This window comes from Desmodus rotundus, chromosome 1 (assembly GCF_022682495.2).
Source record: "Desmodus rotundus isolate HL8 chromosome 1, HLdesRot8A.1, whole genome shotgun sequence".
NCBI classification, from domain to species: domain Eukaryota; kingdom Metazoa; phylum Chordata; class Mammalia; order Chiroptera; family Phyllostomidae; genus Desmodus; species Desmodus rotundus.
The window spans coordinates 6807399-6824288 of NC_071387.1; the positions used below are offsets into that span (position 1 = coordinate 6807399).

General features: G+C 48.6%; 1 protein-coding gene across 13 annotated transcripts in view; it reads right to left on the reverse strand.

Annotated features, from left to right (window-relative positions):
* Positions 1-16890, reverse strand: part of RALGPS1 (Ral GEF with PH domain and SH3 binding motif 1) — a 268377-nt gene that overhangs the window by 146730 nt on the left and 104757 nt on the right. For all 13 annotated transcript variants that reach the window (XM_053920557.2, XM_053920551.2, XM_053920565.2 and 10 more), the window contains 2 exons: positions 11638-11721; positions 1662-1751 (listed from right to left, as the gene is read on the reverse strand). In XM_053920557.2, the coding sequence (XP_053776532.1) occupies positions 1662-1751; positions 11638-11721 (174 nt within the window). The remainder of the gene's footprint in view (positions 1-1661; positions 1752-11637; positions 11722-16890) is intronic.

Here is a 16890-nt window from a genome sequence, read left to right on the forward strand (position 1 = left end):
CAAGTCGGGGCAGTCTGGGAACCGCCCCCGACTCTGGTCCCACAACAGCCTGTGCGTCTCCTTCGCACATGGGACTGCACTTGCTTTCACTTGCCTACTGTGTGCTGTGATGGGCACCGGGGACGCAATGGCAGGCACAACTTTGTCCCTGCTCTCAGGGAACACCCCGTGGGGCCCAGTAAAGCGAACTCATGAATGAAAAGCCCTCATGCCCAGTCCTTGTGGCTCTGCTCCTGTTTGGACATTTCTCCCTTACCACGCAGCTCATACTCCATGCCACACATCTTGTCGCGTTCCGATCGTTTCCTGCCGTGTAACGGCAGATGTCTCGCGTGAACTGAATGTCATCCCATGTATCTGAATTCTTACACCTGTCACAGAACTTCAGAGCTGAAGGTCCTCCGGGAGATCATCTAATCCCCTCTTTCGTTGAACAGATGGGAAACAAAGGCCCCGGGAAAGGAGGCGCAAAAGCCCTCCAGGGCACAGTGCCCCATGGCGATCCACCACTGGAAGATGGCAGACGTTAAAAAGGGATCTTTTTAGGCCCCTTGGGTGGAGACCATAAACTCATTTCTAAACTGAAAGCACCAGGTGGGCTGCAACCTAATCCCACTTCCTCATGTGGCCCAGCACGAACTCACTGACAGCAGTAAGTCGTTAAGCCCAGCCCAGTCCAAGTACTTCAGAATGCACAGGACATAAAGTGCCTGCTGCCCGTAACACACACACTTTATACATAGATGCACTTCACTGTCCCATGGGGGCAGGGGAGCAGCTCCCGAGGGCAGGGGGGCGTGTACCCACTGACGAAGCCTCCCCTCATCCTCTGGAAATGGGGTAATAATAATGCGGGCAGCGAATATAGTCATTTCAGTAAAGCGCCTGCTACTGTGCCTGGCTCATGGGGGGCCTCATAAGGCCAGCTGGCCTAGGGTCTGGGTGGGAAGACAACACGCGCACGTGAAGTGAGGCTCTGCCGGGGGCCAGGCGAGCCTGGTGGTCGGGGGCAGTGCATGGGGAGGAGCTGGCCGGGCCGTGTAACTGATGACAATGGTCCAGAAAGGACCCTGGGACCACAGCCTGGGCTGGCCGAGATGAGGGAAGAGGAGGGCGAAGGTGGGATGGAGACATGAACCTGGTACCCAACCACTGATGAGGACAGGACCCATCCGGCCAGGGGGCAGGATCTGGGAGTGGGAGCCACAGGGTCATCTGGCCCAGGCCTGAGGCTCAGAACGGGTGGGCAGAGCTTTGCTGACTGGGGACAAGGTTGTGCAGAATGTGATGGCATCACACACAGCAAGGCTAACTCAAACCCATCAGCCCCCCACACTGGCTAAACCTGAAGTCAGGTGAATGGATCCCAGAGGCAGCCCCTGGGGCCTCATGGAGAGCGTGAAAGGCCAAAGGGAATAGTTGGCTGCCAAAATCATGAGGTGGAAGGGCTTGCTGCCAATGCACGCGTGGGGCTGCGAGCCCAAGTGGGCAGCCAGGCTGGTCTTCCAGCTGCCTCTGTCTGCGCAAGTCAGGCCACAGCCCACTGTTTGAACCCTGCCTGGCAGGCCCAGCGCAAAGGTGCTCCCAAATTACTGAGGAAACACATTTTTAGGACAAAGAAAGAAAGGAGAGGAGAGGGGAAGGAAAAAAAAACGGCTTACCTTGGCTATTTTCACAAAATGGCTCAGGATTTCTGCCCTTATTTTTAAAGTCTGTGCTGTTAGAATTTCTCGTACAACCCAAAAACTGACCTGTGGAGTCAAACACACAAACACAGACACACACAGACCAGAAAAGTTGTTAGATGCCAGGCTACCCATGTCACCCTTGCCCACCGCCATTAACGGGATTTCCGAGAGGTTGGGAAAGTAGGAGAGCACAGCCTCAGGGTGTGAGGTCCAGGGCTCCTTCGTGACGCCAACCTAAGCCAACACATCCCGAATTCTCAGCACCTCCTCTCCAACACATGCCGTGTGCTGAGAGAAGTGCGTGCTTCTGTCGTCCCCCGGGGAGTTACTGCGCCTCCACGGCGGGTGAGTCTCTCTAAGTGCTGCAGGGAACTTTGCGATGGACAGACAGGATTCCTACTCAGAAGCACCCCAGTTGTGGGGAGACCAGGGTGGGTGGGTGCATATGGATGGACGGATGGACAAGTGGCCAAAGCGGTATACATACTGGCAGTGTCACCCACGATATCCACATCCCCAGCCAGATGTAAGACAAGAAGAATTTGCCAACATTTGCACAATTGTAACAAGTTTAACTTTCTAGGATACGGTCACCCAAATACTAATTTAAATTTAGCTGTTTCGAAGTTCCATAAGGCAGTGCAGGTTAAGGATATTCTAGAGTTAACAAAGCATGTTTACTGCCGCAACCAAATGTGTTCTCTCCACTCGAGTTCTGCCACTTTTCCATGAGCAAACAAGGAAAGAGTAACCAAGAATCAAAACTGTGCCTTTCACGTGAAGCAGGAATATTATAGAAAAGCTTTCTCTGCATTATTATCTGTGGTTGCCTCCAGGACACGCCCCGGTTCCCATAGAATCATTTTTTCCAAGGAATTGCCTAAAATTAAGTTCAGACTCAAATGTTTAGCGGGTAGTTATGGAAGAAAAATATTCTGGATACCCAGTGATAGGTCCATAAACCTTATATTTTAATACATGCACATTTTTATGCCACATAATCTCAAGTGTGATCGTTCATGTGTACTATATAATTTAATAGGTTCCTGCATGCCAAAAAATCACACACATTAAAGGCATAATCATGGAACAGGCAGAGTTGACCCTGACCTATAGCACATGGTATGCAGAGGCAACTCTGAGACAGTTCAGTCCAACAGACAGTCCCGAAGCCCTTACTGTGCGCGGGCCCTTGGCACCGTGAGTCCAGACACTTCAGTCCTTGCCTGGTATGAAGGAGACCGAAGGGAGGGGGCAGGATCCTCCAGAAACCACTGTATTAAAAAGCAGCTGGTGATCGTGGCCTGGACTGGAGTACGGGGGAGGTGATGATAGAGGAAGGCTTCCTGCAGGAGGCAGGTCTTGAAAGATGGGTAGACTGTTAACAGGTACAGATAGCATTGAGGTGTGGCTGTACTTGCCAGGACCAGGGAGAGCTGAATGGGCTGCTGTGGCAGGTACTCTGTGGGTGGGGGCAGTGAGGGGGACTAAGAAGGGGAGGGAAGACTGTGGGGGTCTGGTGCAGCACGGCGATAGGAAGGACCTAAGACAGTCATACACGGGGGGTCCCAGAGGCTTCTGAGCAGGAGGATGACAGGCGCTTTGCCGGGACACCCCACAGGAAGCTGGCGCAAGGGTCTAAGTGAGAGATGGGAGGCCCGAACGAGGGCCACGCTGAAGCAGATGGAGAGAAGGGGCAGATAAGAAAGATACTACAAAGGGGGTTGAACAGTTTTAAACATTTTCAATTCTATTCTAACTATAGAATTCAAGAGGAGCTTAATGCAGAAAACCAGGGAAACAGAGACACATACCAAAGACAAGCCACTTGCAACTTCCCTCACACGCGGGCCCCATGGTAAACATTGTGGCGGGCGTTCTTCTAGTCTTTTCTCCAAGTAAAGAGCATACATTTCTATTTTTCAACCAAAGTGGTATTGATCATACTGTCACAGGAATTTTTATAAGTGAATCAATCTTCTACGATATAATTTTGAGCAGTTGCTAAGTATTTCATCTTAGGGGTGTATCATCATTAAGTGAGCTCCTACTGTTGGGTTACTATTTATTTTGTGGCTGTGGTGAAAATCTTTATACCTGTATCTTTACATAGTTTTAATAAGGTCGTAGGATAAATTCCTGTAAGATAGAGTAAATAAAATTATGTGTACCCTTTTTTCAAAAGTATATCTAAAAACCTTGGCCTTGAAAAGGTCTATTGTTTATCAACAAGTGTGAGCAGAACCACGTTCCCACACAGAGGCAAATATACCAGCTATTACAACTCTTTTCTTCTTTTCTAGACTTATGTGCAAAATAATGTCTTGCTGTTTCTATTTTGCATTTCTTTCACGACTACTCAGTTAACACTTTTTGCACTTTTTTTCAGGTTTTTTTTGGGGGGGGTTACAAATATTTATAAACCACTTATACTATTTGCCTTGTGAATTACCTGCTCAGGTCCTTCACCCATCTTTCTGTTGGGACGTCTGTCCTCTTACTAATGATGAGTGAATGGCCCTTGTACATTAAAGAAAATACATTAACCCTTTGTGAGTCATGTACCAAGTGGGGAGGAGTTGGTACTTTTATACACTGTTTTGGGAAATACAAATTCATAGGGCCATTTGAAGAACAACTTGAATGGATCTTTCAAGATGATAGTTATATTCTCCCGAGAATATTTATCTTATGAATATATAGAAGTTTAGAGGGACGTATGTACATAGGTTCACTGAAGCACTATTTATAAAGCAAAAGAGGAGAAAAAACAAAATGTCCATCAATAGGAAATTGGTTACATAAATAATACTTTGACCTCAAACTTTCCAAGGAAGTTGCTAGAGAGGAAAGTGAGCAGCTGTAATCCATTTTGCATAATGGGGTTCATTATGCAAAATATCTACATAAATGATTGGGAATTCTTCTGCATAAGAGGTTTGTCTTGCCTCCTGCATTTATTTATTCAACCACTTGTATCAGAATGGACTCACACATATTTATTTTACACTTTGAGGTGTAATCCAATACTAAGTTATTTATTTTTTGCTCAGATTGTTCCAGCCTTGGCCACCGAGACCTCTTCCAGTTGGTCCCTGCGTCCCTTCCCTTTGACCGAGCCCCAGCGCTGTTCTGGTCTGCCAGCTTGTTTGAGCGTTTCCTTACTGCGCGGCACTCGGCCGGGCTATAGGCCTATCGCACGTTCCTGCCCGGCCTAAACCAGCCCCTTCTCCAAGGAGCCTGGGCTCCTTTCAATGGTATTAAAACCCAAATCCCTAGCCGTGCAATTACTGGATTGTGTCTGTACCATTTTGCACTCGCACTGGCAATGAATGAGAGTTTGTGTTGTTCCAGTTATTTGTCAGCAACCAGTATTTGTCAGGGGGGCGGGGGGGGGGGGGCAGTTCCCTGTAGTTTTAGCCATTTAATAGGTGTGTAGTGTTTTGCATTTCCCCAAAGACAAATGCTGTTGAACATCTTTTCATGTTTATTTGCCACCTGCACATTTAATCGGTGAGGGTCCAGATCTTTTGCCCATTTTTTAATTGGGTTGTTTTCTTATTGTTGAGTTTTCAGAGTATATTTTGGATACAAGTCTTTCATCAGATATGTGTTTTGCAAATACTTTTCCCAGTCTATGCTTAGTCTTTTTATTCTCTTAGCAATGTCTTTTGCAGAGTGGAAAATTTTAATTTTAATAAAGTCCAACTTTTCAAGTTTTTATTTCACAAATTGTACTTATGGCGTTACATCTAATACCTCGTCACCAAAGGTCATGTAGATTTTATTCTGTTTTTTCCTAAAAGTTTTACAGTTTTGACTTTTACATTTAGGTCTGTGACTCATTTTGAGTTAATTTTTATGAAAGGTCTAAAGTCCGTGTCTAGGTTAATTTTTTATATATGCAAAAAATTCCAATTAATTATCCCAGCATCATTTGTTGAGAAATTAGCCTTACTCCATTGAATGTCCTCATGCATTTGTCAAAGATCAGGTGACCAGCCCTGACAGGCATGGCTCAGTGGGTTGGGCGTCGTCCCACAAAGCACAAGGTCGCCAGTTCAATTCCTGGTCAGGGCACATGCCTGCATTGTGGGCCAGGTCCCCAGGTGGGGGTATGGGAGAGGACACCGATGAATGTTTCTTTTGCACACGATGTTTCTCTCCCTCTCTTTCTCCCTCTTTCCCCCCTCTCTAAGAATAAATAAAATCTTTATAAAAAAAGACCAGGTGACCATGTCTGTGTGGGTCCATTCTGTTCCATTGTTCTAGATGTCTAGTCTCTGGTCACCACCATGCTGTCTTGATTACTATAGCTTCACTGTCTTAAGATCAGGTAGCGTGAGTCCTCCGACCTTGTTCTTTCTCAGTACTGTTTGGCTATTCCATGTCTCTAGCCTATCCATATAGACTTTAAAATCAGTTTATTGATATTTATAAAATAGCTTGCTGAGATTAACTGACATCTTTATACTGAAGTTGCTAATCCCTGAAGACAGAATATAGCTCCATTTCCACCTACTTTGAGCTTCTACATCAGTGTTCTGCAGTTTTCTGCATACAGAACCAGCACACACTTGTTAGTTTTATACCTGAGTATTTCTTCATGTGTGTGCACACACGCTATTGTGAATTTTTTAAATTTCTAATTCCAAATCTTCATTGCTGGAATAGGAAAGCTTTTGTATATTGATCTTGTAAGCTGCAACCTTGCTACAGTATACTCAGTTATTAGGTCCAGGAGTATTTTTTAAATAGATTTCTTTGAGATTTTTCTACATAGACAATCATGTCATCCGTGAATAAAAACAGTTTTCTCTCTTTCTTCACAATCTGTATATCACTTTTTCTTGTCTTGTTGCACTGGTCAGGCCTTCCAATATGATGCTGAATGGAAGTGGTAACAGAGCACCTCTTTGCCGTGCTCCCAGTTTTGGGGGGAAGGCACCTAGTGTCTCACCATTGAGTGTGATGGTGGCTGCAAAATTTTGTAGATGTCCTTTATCAAGTTGAAAAGTTCCCCTCGATTCCTAATTTGCTGAGATTTTCTTTTTGTCATGAAGGGGTACTGAATTTTGTCAAACGCCTTTTTGAATCAACTGGTGTGATAATATCACTTTTCTTCTTTAGCCAATACATACAATGGATTGCATTAGTTGATTTTCAACTGTTGAACCAGTCATGCATACCTGGAATAAACACTTGGTCATAGTGCTAATAAGCTTTTAAAACACAGCTTTTATGTTATGTTTTAACATAATATAAACATAAGTCTTGGTGGACTTTCAGCCAAGATGGAGGCGTAGGTAGACACACTGTGCCTCCTCGCACAACCAAAAGAAGGACAACAATAATTTACAAACAAAAAACAACCAGAACTGACAGAAAATTGAACTGTATGGAAGTCCGACAACCAAGGAGCTACAGAAGACACATTCATCAGACGGGTGGAGGGGTGGAAACGCGCAGCTAAGCTCCCATTTAGAAGGGAAGGGCAGATAAGGTGCTTCTCAGATAGGGTCAAGTTAAAGGAGTTCATCATCGCCAAGCCCTTATTATATGAAATGTTAAAGGGACTTATCTAAGAAAAAGAAGATAAAAAATACGAACAGTAAAAATGACAGCAAACTCACAGTTATTAACAACCACACCTAAAACAAAAACAAAAGCAAACTAAGCAAACAACTAGAACAGGAACAGAATCATAGAACTGGAGATCACATGGAGGGTTATCAACTGGGGAGTGGGAGGGGGAGAGAGGGGGGAAAGGTACAGAGAATAAGTAGCATAAATGGTAGGTAGGAAACAGACAGGGGGAGGGTAAGAATAGTATAGGAAATGGAGAAGCCAAAGAACTTATATGTATGACCCATGGACATGAACTAAAGGGGGGGAATGTGGGCAGGAGGGGGTGTGCAGGGAGGAGAAGAGTGAAGGGGGGAAAATGGGACAACTGTAATAGCATAATCAATAAAATATATTAAAAAATAAAACGCATAAGCCATTATTATTACTATGATTGCTCCAGTGGTATAATCAGAACAAGAGTTTCGCCACTGAAGACTAAGGTACCCTGGGAAGTTTCACAACAGTATCGTAGATGAGTGAAGGAGAATAGTTATGAACACAAAGAGTTTTAATCTACCACAAACAAAACAATCAAAGCATAAAGTAAAGAAAAATTCAAGTTAAAAAAATTCTCTTTTCCTATGAGAAATCTACTTGGCCCTAAATTTCTCTTAAGTCCATTCACAGTTTTTGTGGAAACCTGGAGTTGGGAGACACTTCAGGGCCCGACCCTGTTGCTGAACCCCACCCCACCGCGAAGCTCCTCAGGCTCTGTGACAAAGCCCTGTCGGTCTCCACCTGAGTGCTCGTGGGTAGGGAGCTGCCTTCTGTTGGGATGCAGCCACTGCCTCCCCACGCCAGTCCCCTGGTCCTTATCCTTACTGAGTAGGCCCCATAGGCTCGGCTTAATCAGCTTCCCCAGAAGGACCCCTCAGTTACTTGAAAAACCTTGATTATCTCCGCCCTGAGTGTTCTCAATCCTAGATCCTTCGCCTGATCCTTACATAACATGCTTCCTTTCCCCTCACCCAGTGGCCACTGTGACACTGACATGCCACTCTTGTGTGGCAGTCCCCCCTGTTCCTCATGTGAGGTACCCGGGAGTGGCGGTACAAAGCAAAGGAAAGTGGGATTACCCCACACCATTAGAATGGATTAAATAAACAGGTAAGTAAGTAAAATTGCAGAGCCCTGACAGTAGCTGTGGGCAAAGACCTGAAGCAGCACAGACTGTCATCCATTGCTGGTGGATGACAGTGCAGAGCGGCGCTGACGCGACCCAGCAATTTGCTGCTAGGTGTTCACCCCGCGCACTGAAACCTTCCGTACACACACACACGCGTGGCATGCGTTCGTTTATAGCAGTTTTATTCATAATCACCAAAAGCTGGAGGTAAGTAAGATATCCTTCAATAGGGGAATAAATGGACAAACGGGTATATCCATACAGTGGAATAGTATTCATTAAAAAAACACATCAAGACATGGATGAGACATGGATGAATTGAAAGAGCCAGTCGGAGAAGGCTCTTTTTTTCTTTTAAAGATTTTATTTCTTTATTTTTAGAGAGCGGGAGGGAAGGGGAAAGAGAGGGAGAGAAACATTAATGAGTGGCTGCCTCTTGTGTGCCCTCTACTGGGGACCTGGCCCACAACCCAGGCACATGCCCTGACTGAGAATTGAACCAGTGACCCTTTCGTTCGCAGGCCGGTGCTCAATCCACTGAGCCACACCAGCCAGGGCATGAGAAGACTCTTTATTTATGATCCCTCCTCCCCCTTTTCTGAGATCTGAAGAGGGTAAAACTACAGAAATGATAAACAGCTCAGGATCTGGTCCACTCTATACCAAACCCTGCCTTCTTCCTTGGGCAACTGCAGCATCACTGTAAATGACCTCTGCCTCAAGGTCATTTGACCACTTCAGCAACGATTACCCACCTACCTCTTCAGTCACCTCCTCCTCGTAATTCTCAGAACTGTTCTGCACCAGGAACTTTAAATTCCAGTCTTGGGACAAACCTCTCACCCCCCTAGTCCTTATCTTCTCCTTGCACCCCCACTATGCCTGTCCTTCTTCTCTCCATGCCCTGGAGCCCCTGGCAGTCTTTTTCTGCTCCTTAGTCAGCACTCTAGGTTCCCCAGCCCCTTGATCCTTCAAAAAAGTCAGACTTCCTAACCTCCAGCTGCGGATGGATCCACGTATTCGCCCTTTACATGTCCTCCCTCCCAGGCTGCAAAGTGCAACTACAGAAACAATCTACCCTCATGCACGGGGGCCACTTTCAAAGTCACAATCTCATTTCATCTGGGCCTTTGTCTCTGCCCGAGTCTTCCTGTATTTCCATAGTCAGCTCTCTCCTTTCCCCCGGAGAGGCTTTTTCACTTCATTTCTAGTGCTGTTACTACTCTCATTGATAGATAAGGAAACTGAGGCTCAGAAAAGGTAAGTGACCTGCTTTCCTTTATCTGGAGTCTGATGGGGAGGCTTGTTCTCACATATGGAAGTCTGCCAGGAAGGGATGCCAATCAGTTTATCTCCGAGAAAGCAGCCCTGGTGGCTGACCAGACCTGGCCGCTGGCCAGTTTTCAAACCGGAGGTACCAGGAGTATGTTCAAGAGCTGCTCACTCTGAGTAGCTGACGGGCCGGCAGGAAGACCATGTCTCAGAGCACCGTTTGGGAAAACGCAGCTTTACTCTGGCTCGCTTTATTGGCCTGACCTGGACACAGTGCAATTGTTCGCAGAACAGGCCACACCACCCTTCGCCAAGCTGACCTGGCCTCTGCGTGCAAAGCAGATTACATCAGAGCCCCCAGGGGCCTCCTCCGGGAGCCCGGCGGCTGGTCAGAGGTGGGCCGGAGCTGGCTCCTAGTCAGACAGTTTCACTAAGGAAACTATGAATCCCCTGATAGTGTGTACACATCTGTTTTTTTAAAAAACTAAGCTCAGTTGAAAAGGAAAAGATTTTGAAAACAAAAAAGAAAAAGGCTTCAGAACTTCCTTTTTCAAAACAAACGGTGCGCAGTCCTGACCGCAGATGTATCCAGGCCTTTCTTAGTTCCTATTATAGCTCATAAAGCAACAGTGACGTTAACTCCAGCTTTGATCCCTCTGAGGCTCCTGCTACACTCCAGGCGGTAGCCGAGGCCGGGGAAGCCTGGAGAGGACTGAGTAATGGTGATGCGAGGGGCCCAGCGTTTCCGAGAGGGAACGCCCAGCTGGAGGGAAGGGCCGAAGGAAACCCAGGCCCATCACCCAGAGGTCCAGTCATGCACACTATGCGACCTCTAGGCCACTGCCCTCATTTGAAACCAGAAAAACAGGAGGAAAGAAGAAAACTGTCAACAACACCATTTTGGGGCTTGATCCATGTAAAGGGAATCTCGCAGGGTGCTTGCTACTGAAGATCAAGTTCTGGGAGATCTGACCGAGCAATCAGAAGCCGCCCCCCCCCCCCCCCCCCCCCCGGCCCTTAGCTAGTCCAAGTCTCCTCATCATTCCATAGGTAGGGATGCAGATCTTCCTACGTGGAGCAAAGGTTCTGGTCGGACCAAGTCCGTCTGTAGCAGTGCGTATGAGGCCAGTGACCAGGCCACCAGGGAGTCCAAGAAATTCCATGCAAGGAATGTTTCCTGAGCCCCTCACTCATTCACTCCACACACATCCACGGAGGACCTCTTGTATGCCTGGCACTGGGCAAAGCGGCGGGGGTGCAGGGATGAACAAGGCAGGCATGGTGCCCGCCCTCACGGGGCCCCCAGACCGGCAAGGAAGATGAGGCTGAAGAGTTGCACGAGGTGAGGACAGGTGAGTAAAGGGCCACTCGGAGGAGTGCTGCTGCAAGGGCGTGCGCGACGGGATGTCTTATGCAGGCCGGGGATTCACAGAGGAGTCCCCGAGGAAGTGACAGGCAGGCTGAGACCCGCCTAGGGGCTGAACGGGGCGGGGAAGAATTCTGAGCAGAGAAGACAGCACGTGTGCAAGCCTGACTGGACAGGGATACAGTGCGTCAGGCCAGAGGAGGCAGGCCAGGGTGGCTGCAGCCTGCAGAGTGTGGGGGACCAGAGATGAGGCTGGCAGGCGGACGTAGGCCAGATCCACCATGCAGGACCTTGCTGGGCAATTAAGGTGCTGGAACCTTAGCTTATGTGGAATTGGAAGCCACTGAAGCACTTTCACACAGAAAAGATGTGTTCACTTCCGCCTGCAGTGTGAAAAAAACACCTGTGACAGACCAGGAATGGATGAAGGTCAGCGGAGAGCTCAGGAAGAGGGGTCTGGACCTGGGCCATGTGCCTGGGACTGAACCCTGGTGGGGCTTCCAGCCTACAGGGGACAACACTGCTATCTGGACAGGCATATGCAAGGGGTTGCTTACCTGGTTAAACCTCCGGGTAAAGGCCACAACGTTTGGGGCGAGACTATGTTTCTCCTTCTTACTCCATCCACAGCTGGCTAGTTCCTAGGAAGCAGAGAGTCAGTTTCAACAGTGATTCTAATCAGGGTACAAACACACCAGGGGCATCTCACTGGAACATGGACATGAAGGTGGGAAAGAGTGGGCCTTGGCCATTCATATCTTCACCAGGGTGAGAAGATTCTCCTCCTCTGGAGACGAAGGCTAGGTGGGGGAGCTTCTTGGGACCCCCTAGAGGTAAGAAGTGGCCAGCCACATTTCCCAGGGCTTCTGTGCCAAAATATTCTTAATCTCACCACTGCTACTCTGCTAGTTTTTCTGGGACCAGAAGTCTCTTCTTGATGCAAACTGTCTGAGAGAGGACGTAGTGTGTTTTAATTTTTTTTATTTTGTTTTATCCTCACTCGAAGATATTTTTTCATTGCTTTAGAGAGAGAGGAAGGGAGAGAGAGAAACGTTGATGCAAGAGAGAAGCATCAATTGGTTGTTTCCCTCACGCACCCAGACCAGGAAACGCACATGCCCAAACCGGGGATGGTACGTGTCTGGACTGGGGATCACATGTGCCCTGACTGGGAACCGAACCAGCAACCCTTCGGCTATAGGACAACACTCCAATCAACTGAGCCACCCTGGCCAGGGGAGGACGTAATGTTTTAACTAGTAGGATTCATCCCCCACAGGCAAACTTAAAATGAAGATCTGGCTGGAGGATCTCAGATTTCATCAGCTACATGACATCCTCATTTCTGGAGTCAAGGAAAGCCTCATCCAAGCCCACTGCAATCAGAGGAGCTTCTGGGATTACCTCAGACTCCTTCCTGAAGCTGGGCCCTCCCACCCCTCCTATAACCAACATGGCCAGAAGGAGAGGTTCCCTAGGATATCTTCTTCAGGGGCTGTGTTCTCTTCTTTTCCAGCAGGTTTAGCATTATAATCTGATGAAATCACCTAAATTTTATCTGTCAGTGAGGCGGGTTTTATCCAAGGGAGATAACAGGAGCAATCTAATGGGATTCCTTGGGGATTACATAACAGGACCAGGGAAAAGCCACCGCCCAAAGGCCTAGTATTCCCAGCTTGTGCCTGGGGTGCCCTGGCAGAGAGTGGAGGGAAGGGTAGCTCCTAAAGTTCTCTGCCCTTAAGTTACAAGACCTCCTCCTTTTAATTCTTATCAGGCCTCAGTATTATTAATAGCATTGTTTTGCCACACACCTGAAACTTTTCTAAGATCTTTAGTGAGAGCCGGCGGCCCAGCAGCTGGAACAGACACAGACCCAGGTCTGCTGGGGAGTCGGGGGCAGCAGGACTGACCCGAGACAAAACCTGCTGGCTAAGCAGCAATGCCACTAAAGGGCTGTGCCCTTCACGTGACCCTCAGGACCCAACTATAAACCACAGACGGGCACTTGTGGGAAGCCTGTCTGACGGAACCAACAGCTCTGGACACAAGGTGAATGGCCTGCCTGGCCTTGAGGACGACTGAGACCCAACCAGGAGCTAGGAAACCCAGCGCCTTTCCCTGGTCGCCTCATTTCTGTACATGGTCATCACCCTGCCAGTCCCCCTCATGGGGAAACACAGCCATCCGTGACCCTGCTAAGTCCTTCACCCCTCACTACTCAGAGCTGAGTAGTGGTAACAGCAAGGACCCCGACTGGCGCCGCTGCTTATCAAGAACCCCCCACGCCAGCACTGGACAGGCCCTTCCCGTGTCACTCCATCTCATTCTCGGCAAGTCCATTTTAACAAAGAGGACAAGGGGCCCCCTATTGTTCGTCCTCTGGAATCAACACTTGGACTCTACACTTTTCCAAAAGTACACGTGAATCTCTTTGAGATGTAGAATTTACCTGGGTACCATGGCTCTCCTGGTTCTGAAAATGTACACTTGAATCTCTTTTCAAATGTGTACTGACTTACCTGCGTTACATTTACTTCTCCCACCCTGCTCCACCTTTTCACCTGTTTAAATCGGTTTGCAAATGTGTATTATTGCCCTTTCATGTCTACTTGTGAGGACAAGAGCCCTTCTCCCCTGTGAACCCCAGAGCCAGTCCCAGAAGGGTACGGGTTACAATTCAATATAAAAGAGAATTCACAAATCTGATTTCCAAGGACTGAGGCCTGGTTGTAGCCTCATCTCTGGCTGACAGTTGTTTCCTCTGTTTTTTCTTTGCCCTGAGTTCTTTAATAAATAGCCAAAATTACACATGTGTGTGTGTGCATGTGTGGGGGGTACACTGAATTGAGTCTGGGGTCTCACCCCACACCGCCAGCAACGTGGGAAGGCGTCCTGAGACGAGCCATGCAGGCCTTCCAGCGAGAAGGCCGGGGCAGGCCTGGCCTCCACCCCTGCTCGCATGACGCCCATCTTCTCAGAACCTCGGGTCTCTCGAGACAATTCATGAGATTGAAACACAGAGAGAGCCCAGCACCTGACAAGCACGTGATCAGCACCATCTCCCACCTCTTCCCAGGGTCCTGCTGCCGCCAGAGTCGGCTCTAACCCCAACACCCTGCTCTCTCCCGCTCCACACTCTTGTGTTGCTGTTTTGAATTATTTAAAAATCTATTATTGTTTCTCTTTCATTTTGCTGATGTCATGCAGGCAGGAACCAAAGCACATAGTTAATGCATCTGCCCTCAATTTATTTGATTTGAACAGTTCTAAGATACTGACTCAAAAACCGTATGTGCAGTTCTTGGGTTTCGCACCAGAAGATATGTAATATTTAAAATTAAAACCCCAGCAGAGTAAAACATAGTTGAAGAGTTTCCTTCACAAAATGGAGCAAAGGACTCAGAGCCAAATCCCGGCACCGCAGCCCAGCCCCGCTGCTTATCTCCTGGTGCGTTATCTCAGGTACGTTAGCCTTTCTCGGTGTGGGTTTCAGCACAGCGGGACACAGGGAGGCAGACACTAACTCCACGGAATTGCGGCAGAGACCACAGGAGAGCCTGACAAAAGGAGTGCCCTGCAGGGCAGAGGCCGAGCAGCATCTGCCGAATGAATGAGTATGAGCATTCCTCAACGCTGGAATCTCCCAAGTTCAGCGTAGAAAGATTTATCAAGATGTCAAAAGAAATCAGGCTGTTCTATCTACTACAACAAGTCCTCAGCCCCATCTCCTTGGCACTGCTCCTCTTCTGTGTTTGGCCTTATATGATTACAAGAGATTCCATCTGTGTGAGTGGGTTTGGAAAATGTGAGGTAATAGAACAAAACTCTTCCAGTCACTAATGCCTGAAAAAGGTCCATGCTATGGAATTGGTTTGAGTGTAGTTTAAATTAAACTTGACCAGAGGAGACAGGGCCGGTTCTAGAAGGGAGACAGGTTTGGGGCTGAAGCTGCTAAGGCCTTGGGAGCCCTGAGTCATGGAGGAGCCACTCAGCTGCCCCTGGGTCACGGGGAAGGAGGGCGGGTGATCTCGCCCAGGCTGTCCCCAACTCTGACTCTGAGCTCTCTGCTGAGGTCAATGGCATGTGAAAGGAGAGTGGAGCCTGGACAGAGAGGCCTTTGCCAGCTGCTTCTGGGGCCTCTCCTCTGCTACGTGGATGTTCCCTCTTCGTCAGGGAGAAAACGATGTCAGAAGAAAACTTTCTACCACTAAACATACAAATGTACCTTCCTCTGCCTTCAGTGGAAGGGAGGCCCCCTTCTCTCAGGACCCACTCTCCTCCTTGGCTCTGGGTTCCAACCTCCTCCCCCCAACCCAGAGGAGCTGATGCCCTTTCCTTCCTGTGTCTTCACTGTCTTCCTCTCCCATTTATTCTTCCCACTGGCATTTAAATGTGCATAGCCTCTTCATTAATGATAATGGTGATGATAACAATGATAGTAATAATAACAGACATCTCTTCTAGACCTCCCGTCTCCTCCAGCTCCTGCTCACTCTTCCTTCTCCTTACAGGTGAATTTCCTGAAAGCGCTGTCAGTTCTCACTGTCTTCCCTCTCCTCCTTTCTCCACCCCCACCCCGCCCACTGAAACTGCCCCCTTCCGTACCAGCCACAATGTGCAGGCTAGGCAACCCCTCTGCCACGCTTGTCACTCTGTCCTTGCCCTTCGGCCCTGTCTTCTTCTGGTTGTCTCCTCTCCTCTCAGGCCCCCATCCTCAGTCTTGTCTTCCGGTTGCCGTTTTCTTTTCTGACACACGCCTCCCGTCCCCACCCGAGACCGCAAGCCTGTGCCCCGCAGCAGACGCGCACACTGACGTGGCTTTGACTGCACGTCTGTCAGCCCGTCTCTCTCCTGAGGGCCACACGAGGATGTGTAGCTGCCTCCTGGCCGCCCTTCCTTGGCATCCGCAGGCACCTCGCAGTCAGCAGGCCCAGACCAAAAGGGTGTCTGACCAGCTGCCCAACATAAAAACACACCACAGTGCGAGACTCATTTAGACATCTGTCCTGACATCAAAGGAAGGTGTTTATTACAAAGAAACTGTCTATGGAAAGAAGTCCCTAACTGGTATAAAAACAACTCTGTCTCAATGTCCCATCTGCAGCATTCCGAGGTGACAGCGAGAGTCAACACTGGCTTCAGCTCGCCCCGCAGAGCTCCTCCGGGCCACGCTGCCAGGAGCGTCCCCTCTAGCTGCCAGCTTTATGCTTGGGTGTCTGGGAGTCAGATGTCCTGAAGCGGCCCGAGAAAGACCTGTCCCGGACCATGCCTGGGGTCAGTGAGGTAAGGCCCGGAAGAGGAGACCTGGGAAGCGGGACAAGTCCTCCCTAGAGACCCACACAGGATCTAGGCCACCGAGCCACAGGAAGCTGGTACCTACACATAGCATCTCCATACATGCGCTTAATTCTAATGGCGATCTTCTCCCAATCACGTTCCCAAAACAGTCCCACACAGAAAATGCACCACCTCAAGGCAAGGTCATTAAATCTGACCTCAGGGACCACCACCAGGCTGGCAGCTAGCAACAGTATGTTACCACTTCGCTCAATGGCAAGCTTTTATTCTTCCTCCTGGCTCTGTACTCTTCCCATTCCTCCCGTCCATCCTCTGGAACAATATTCAGAACCGGAATCACACACTTAAGTCAAAGGAGTTCTAAACACACCCCAGGGAGTGGGGGGCCCACTGAGGCAGTGGGGGGACCACGCCAGCTCAGGGCTGGGGTGGGGTCTGATGGAGGGGTTGGGCATTTTGGGACTCTCATACCTCATCGTTGGGTATGCAGTATGGGAAAGCAGTATGGCAGT